Source organism: Clinocottus analis, unplaced genomic scaffold (genome assembly GCF_023055335.1).
Source record: "Clinocottus analis isolate CAN_PGR_092001 unplaced genomic scaffold, fCliAna1.0.p SCAF_2, whole genome shotgun sequence".
NCBI classification, from domain to species: domain Eukaryota; kingdom Metazoa; phylum Chordata; class Actinopteri; order Perciformes; family Cottidae; genus Clinocottus; species Clinocottus analis.
In genome coordinates this window covers 1,279,489-1,285,637 of record NW_027175931.1, presented here as the reverse complement: position 1 = coordinate 1,285,637, position 6,149 = coordinate 1,279,489, and the positions used below count along the sequence as shown (strand labels likewise).

The 6,149-nt window shown below is 44.9% G+C and overlaps 2 protein-coding genes across 2 annotated transcripts; one reads left to right on the top strand and one right to left on the bottom strand.

Annotated features, from left to right (window-relative positions):
• Positions 1-308: 308 nt before the first annotated feature.
• On the bottom strand, positions 309-3,966 carry LOC137790818 (succinate dehydrogenase [ubiquinone] cytochrome b small subunit B, mitochondrial-like). Its single transcript, XM_068585357.1, has 4 exons — positions 3,863-3,966; positions 3,183-3,293; positions 2,223-2,373; positions 309-1,232 (listed from the first exon to the last, which is right to left on the bottom strand). The coding sequence occupies exons 1-4, from the start codon at positions 3,909-3,911 to the stop codon at positions 1,067-1,069; spliced, it is 477 nt and encodes a 158-aa protein (XP_068441458.1). The 5' UTR covers positions 3,912-3,966; the 3' UTR covers positions 309-1,066.
• Positions 3,967-4,614: 648 nt separating this feature from the next.
• On the top strand, positions 4,615-5,824 carry timm8b (translocase of inner mitochondrial membrane 8 homolog B (yeast)). Its single transcript, XM_068585358.1, has 2 exons — positions 4,615-4,847; positions 5,522-5,824. Exons 1-2 carry the CDS (start codon positions 4,746-4,748, stop codon positions 5,687-5,689), a joined length of 270 nt encoding a protein of 89 aa, XP_068441459.1. The 5' UTR covers positions 4,615-4,745; the 3' UTR covers positions 5,690-5,824.
• The last annotated feature ends 325 nt before the right edge of the window (positions 5,825-6,149 follow it).

The following is a 6,149-nucleotide window of genomic DNA, read 5'->3' as shown; positions in this document are numbered from 1 at the left end:
AAATGATTTCATCTCTTCTTCTTCATCTTTCTGGTTTCAACTAAAAAACATTTAAGAGGATTTTTCTACAAAATAAAAGCATTAAAAAGACAATGGAGAGAATAATTAGACTTAGAAAACTAATATATGTGTGTATAATATATACATGTACACATAATATATGAAAAAGAGAAGCGTCTGTGTCCGTGTTTCTCTCAAACCAGACTCCATTGAATAAAACAGATTTAACCTTTAACCTCCCAGAACTCGACAGCATCTCCATGTAAATGGTTTAATCATAAAAACGTATTAAATAAATATGAAAAGAATCCGTAAAGCCAACTTTATTGCGCCGAGGCAGGGACAGTGCAATTATTTCTTTTGTGCGTTTTTAATCTGAAAAGACGTTAAAATGGAACAGAAATTACAAAAAGGAACAATTACTGAAGACGGAAACAGACAAACAACAAACTTCCTTTTCTTTTCTTCAAAGCCGTCATGAACATTTACTGAATCAGCTCTTTACCAGATACAAAAATAAAAGCTGCATGCAAGCCGTGTATAATTTATATATTACGAGTTCAGAGATCACAGACGCCGGCGACACGATCAGCAAAAAAAAAAAAAAGGGCCTGAAATCAACTTAGATTTTCAAAGTAAAAGTCCATTTCTAACGCTTTCAGAAATGAGTTATTTTTTTATAATTTGCAGTCTGCTCCTCAAAGTGGGCGGAGCTTGTGATTCACACATAAAGCACAACTGGAGGTTTGATGGGAGACGCCGTTATGGCCCATAAAATAATAATATGTACATTGTGATCGAAACAAAATGATTGAAGAAATCAGAAAAAAAAAAAATTGAAAACCCCCCGAACAAGAAATAAATAATTTACGCTCTGAGTCGTAGTTTTGCCTGTTTGTCTTTATATCGTGTATTTGTGACTGGACGTGAAGCAACGAGATGTTTTTGAGCAACAAACTGCTACAATGACACTTTTGTGTTTATATTGTCAAAAATGATATATTTATAAGAATTTACAGAGTGACACCAAGAATTTCTTTTCTACAAAAAACCCCTGCGGTCCGGTTCATTTGCTCCACAGCAGCGCGACGGCTTTGCAGATGCCCACGTCGTTGTAGTTGAAGTAGCAGAGGCCGGCGAAGGTGACGGTGGACAGGACGAAGAGGCCGGCGTTGGCCATCTTGATCTTGGCGTCCCCGTGAACGTAGTCCGTCAGCACCTGACCGAACCCCCTGCGAGGACGAGAGACCACAGCGTCACGTCCACCGCCAGAGTGCGAATAAAGTTTTATCCTCCAGCATCCAGTAGATCATGTGATCAGGACGCTTCTCTAGACTCTGATCATGTGACTTTGTAAAAACAACTATTCAGTGTTTTAGAACAACAGGAGGAGAGCTAGGGACGTTAGCAGCACCGCTAGCTAACGGAGAACCAGCAGGAGGAGAGCTAGTGACGTTAGCAGCACCGCTAGCTAACGGAGAACCAGCAGGAGGAGAGCTAGTGACGTTAGCAGCACCGCTAGCTAACGGAGAACCAGCAGGAGGAGAGCTAGTGACGTTAGCAGCACCGCTAGCTAACGGAGAACCAGCAGGAGGAGAGCTAGTGACGTTAGCAGCACCGCTAGCTAACGGAGAACCAGCAGGAGGAGAGCTAGTGACGTTAGCAGCACCGCTAGCTAACGGAGAACCAGCAGGAGGAGAGCTAGTGACCTTAGCAGCACCGCTAGCTAACGGAGAACCAGCAGGAGGAGAGCTAGTGACCTTAGCAGCACCGCTAGCTAACGGAGAACCAGCAGGAGGAGAGCTAGTGACCTTAGCAGCACCGCTAGCTAACGGAGAACCAGCAGGAGGAGCTCCTCTGCTCCTTAACCCCTGAAGGGTCAAATGCAGAGAAGAATTTCTTCAAGGGGATTAATAAAAGATAATTTATCTTTCTTTCCAATGTTTAATAAAATGACCATTAAGTTTTCTGTGAAACTTTTTGAACTAAATCTGAACTTCATAACCTTCACGGAGGAACTGTTTACAGAGCAAATACACAAGAACAAGAACACACATGAAGAGGACTTCCTGTGGCCTCGCCGCCATCAGAGGAAACAGGTTTCTGTGTCACTGCCGAGGAATCCGGACGTCAACACGTGACAGCTGGGTTAGTACATGCAGGGCAGCGTGCCGCCTCCATACGTTGGATGGAACATACAATCTACACGTGTGTGTTCTCACCAGTGGCCGTGCAGGGTGAGGGCGGCCGCCAGCGAGTAGTCGATGGCGGCACAGGGGTGGAGGTACGCCACGGGCCCCATGGCCAGCAGCGCCACGCTCAGCGCTCGCTCCGCTGTCCAGTGCAGAGAGGCAGCCTTGGAGGCGGCGCCAGCTGCAGGGCGGGAGGGACAGTGAGCACATCATCATCATCGTTGTTGTTGTCGTTGTTGTGCATTTCCTCATTGCTCGTTTGTTTTCCATCATTTGACTTTCAAACCAGAAATTAAAAGCAGAGCATGAAACGCTCCCAGCAGCCGGTTTGACTCACACACACAATTAAATAAAAGCGCCTTTAAAGCTGAATTATTATTATCAAAGAAAGCAGAAATGAAAAATACCACAAGTATGTGGTTTTACTTATTTAATTAGTATTTAATTTAGAAATCACTATTTTGTATATGTTCACATTTGGTTGATCCTTTAACAGATTGTCACAGTTTATTTTGTTTGTTTTTTTAGCTTAATCATGGTTTTATTTTTCTTCATACTTCTCAAAAACAAGTAAAACACATTTTACGTGAACGACGACGTGGTCGACCTGGTAGAACACAGAAGTGTCTGGTTACTAGAGAAGGACGCCTCCCTTCTGGTGCTGCATCTACACCAGTAACCAGACCAGTAGCTCACAGCTGGTGGCAGACCAGTAGCTCACAGCTGGTGGCAGACCAGTAGCTCACAGCTGGTGGCAGACCAGTAGCTCACAGCTGGTGGCAGACCAGTAGCTCACAGCTGGTGGCAGACCAGTAGCTCACAGCTGGTGGCAGACCAGTAGCTCACAGCTGGTGGCAGACTGCAGCGTTCAAGCTGCTAAATCTGGACCATGAAAACCACCAGCGCTGTTGTACTGTGTGTACTCCTACTCATAGTGTGTGTGTACTCGTACTGCGTGTACTTCTGTGTACTTCTGTGTGTCATACTGACCGCTGAGCGCCGGTGAGGCATGGATGCTGGCCGTCAGCTGGTGAGACGTCTCCTGGTTCGTGTGAGGGACGACCAGCGGCCGGGACAACAAGCTGGTCTGGTAGAACAGAGCTGAGGAGGACAATAGTACATCAAAGCACATCACAAAGTACATCAAAGTACATTACAACAAAAAGATAGAGATGTCAACATATTGACATGAAGTGTCTATATTGTTCTGTCACAATAATATACATACACAACTATTTTCCTCCAACAGCAGTAACATTGGGTTAAAAACCAGACCGCATTGTAATTCAGTGTAATATAACACGCAAGCAGTCGAAGGAGGGCGGTGGCGAGCTGCTCTTAACCTCACATGAACTTCACCTGGAACACGTTCACAGCTCTTCGGCTTGTCTGACGTGAGCCGAATTAAAGACGAAGTCACGTCACCTCACACACACGTCCGTTTACAACGTTACCGTGTCGTGTTTCACCAGAAAAGCGTGTTTACTTATAATTCACACATTCCTGACCGGGGTTTGGCTTACAGGTCGGTCGTCATCACAACTGGAAATGTCTGTTAAACCGCGTGAGAGAATTAAGTCAACGAGCCAGTGACGTACGCGTGTCAAACACCAACTGAAAGTAAGAAATATGCTCTCAAAAGAAAAGCTGCAAACAGACCGAATACTCACGTTTGACTCCTCTGCGACAAACAGAACTCAACCGAACGATGGCCGCCATGATGATAAACCAACCAAGGTCAACCGCAGTTACCCGGATGTGGTTGCTCCTTCGTCTGCGGCACAAAGATCGTGGATGTTTGAGAAGATGAGCGAGCACATTTCATTTCGGTAGTACGACAGTTGGTTTATATTTACACAGCGGGAGAATGTCCAATTAAGTCAGTTGATATTGTTTATTGTTAAAAATAACACAACTCCCACTTGATATTATTTTATAAATTAAAATAAATAAAATGTAAATGTCATCATTTCAGTTTTTACAAACTGACACAATTCTCTTTTAAATGATTTCTATTACTATATGAGACATTATTTTATGTCTGTGATATGTGTTATTTTGTGCTTGTGTTATGTTTTTATTAAAAACTTCTAATGTGGATAATTGTTAATTTTAATTTCGCCTATCTGCCTTGTTTGTATTGATATTGCTTTAATTGTTTTTGTTTTACCGTGTAAAGTGCAATTGAGTACATTTAAGTGAGAGAAAATGAAACAATAATAATCAGACATGAGTCACAAAAATGAAAAACCAATGAAATATGAATTAAACAATTACATTACTAAATACATTACATATATTCTCCCTAAATTATGCTTGTATAAACTTTAGGGCAACTCTTTCTCTCATGTGAGGGGCCTCCTGTTAGGTATAAAACCTCTTTGCAAGCGTCACTTCCTGTGTCACGTTTTTCTATGTCGATTTGCCTACGTCACAAGACGGGAAGCCGGAGATCAGCGGTGTTACGACGGAGCCCGAAGCCGAAGGTCAGCTCCTCTCGGCGGCGTCTCGACGCGCAGGACCCCGGTGTGCTGCGACCGCGTGCTGGACGCGATGGACGGCTTCGAGAACTTCAGCGCGTCGGAGAAAGCGGAGGCGACGGAGCTGCAGCGCATGATCGCGATCGAGCAGCAGAAGGCGCAGTTCCAGGCTCAGGTGTGTGTTCCACCTGAGAGCCGCGAGGCCGCGAGCCGCGTGCAGAGGGCGGCGCGCGCCACGAGCCACGAGCCGCGAGCCACGCGTGAAGGTTTATTTATGCAACAGGATGAGTTCATCAACGGGCTGGAAGCGAACCGGCCCATTAGAACGCTGCTTATAAGTGTTATTATTAATATTACTGTTATCAGCGAGTATTACATGAATTATTTTGTCCCAGTAAAGTACTACGGTCAGTTTGTGTGTGTTAAAATACCCAAATATATGACAGATGTATACCTACACACATATTCTATGTGTGTAATATATATATATATATATATATATATATATATATATATATATATATATATAATGAACATATGACTATATATGTTATTTATATAATGTATATGAACTGTGTGTGTGTGTGTGTTTGCGTATATACACACATACATGCATATATGGACATACATACATACATACATACATACATACATACATACATACATACATACATACATAAAGGATTCTACCATATTCCATCCTCAAATAGAACACTTTAAAGTTTCTTTCCATATCCACATGAACTCCTCGTCACAGTCTCATCCTCCACCCGGCGACCTGCCGAGTCACCGAGACGCGTCCACCGCGCGAGGTCATTGAATAACCTTTATTTAAACGGCGCGCTGCAGGTGCACACCTTCACGGACGTCTGCTGGGACAAGTGCGTGGACAGCCCGGGCTCCCGGCTGGACCAGCGCACCGAGACCTGCCTGGTGAGCTGCGTGGAGCGCTTCATCGACACCACGCTGAGCATCACCAACCGCTTCACGCAGATGGTGCAGAAGGGCGCCCACTGACGAGGAGGAGGAGGACTAAAAGATGGCGTCCGGACCCGTGTGACGACATCAGTGAAATGTTTTGTATCGATGCAGATCATGTGCCGTGTGAGTTTTCCTGTAATGTGACATTAGTAAAGTGACTCATGATCTCCATCCTGGCTGATGCTTCGTGTACTTGAATGGGGGGAAAAGGGGGAATAATTCGGCTATGGGGAGGTGAAGCCCCGCCCCCTTCTGGTGGCCCCGCCCCCACGTGGTGCGTGTGAAGCTGCACATGGCGTGGTCCTGGTGAGGAGCGGCTGTGTGGCTCCCCAGGTCTTCCAGAAGTATTTTCCCACAGCGGCTCCAGAGTCAACCACACTGAACAAATCAGATTAGTGGAGCTCCGCTCGGCATTCCTGCTTTCTGCATCTTCACTCCAGACGTCAATCATGTCCCAAAAAACATGTCCCGTCCTTCATTATTTCTATCGCAAATC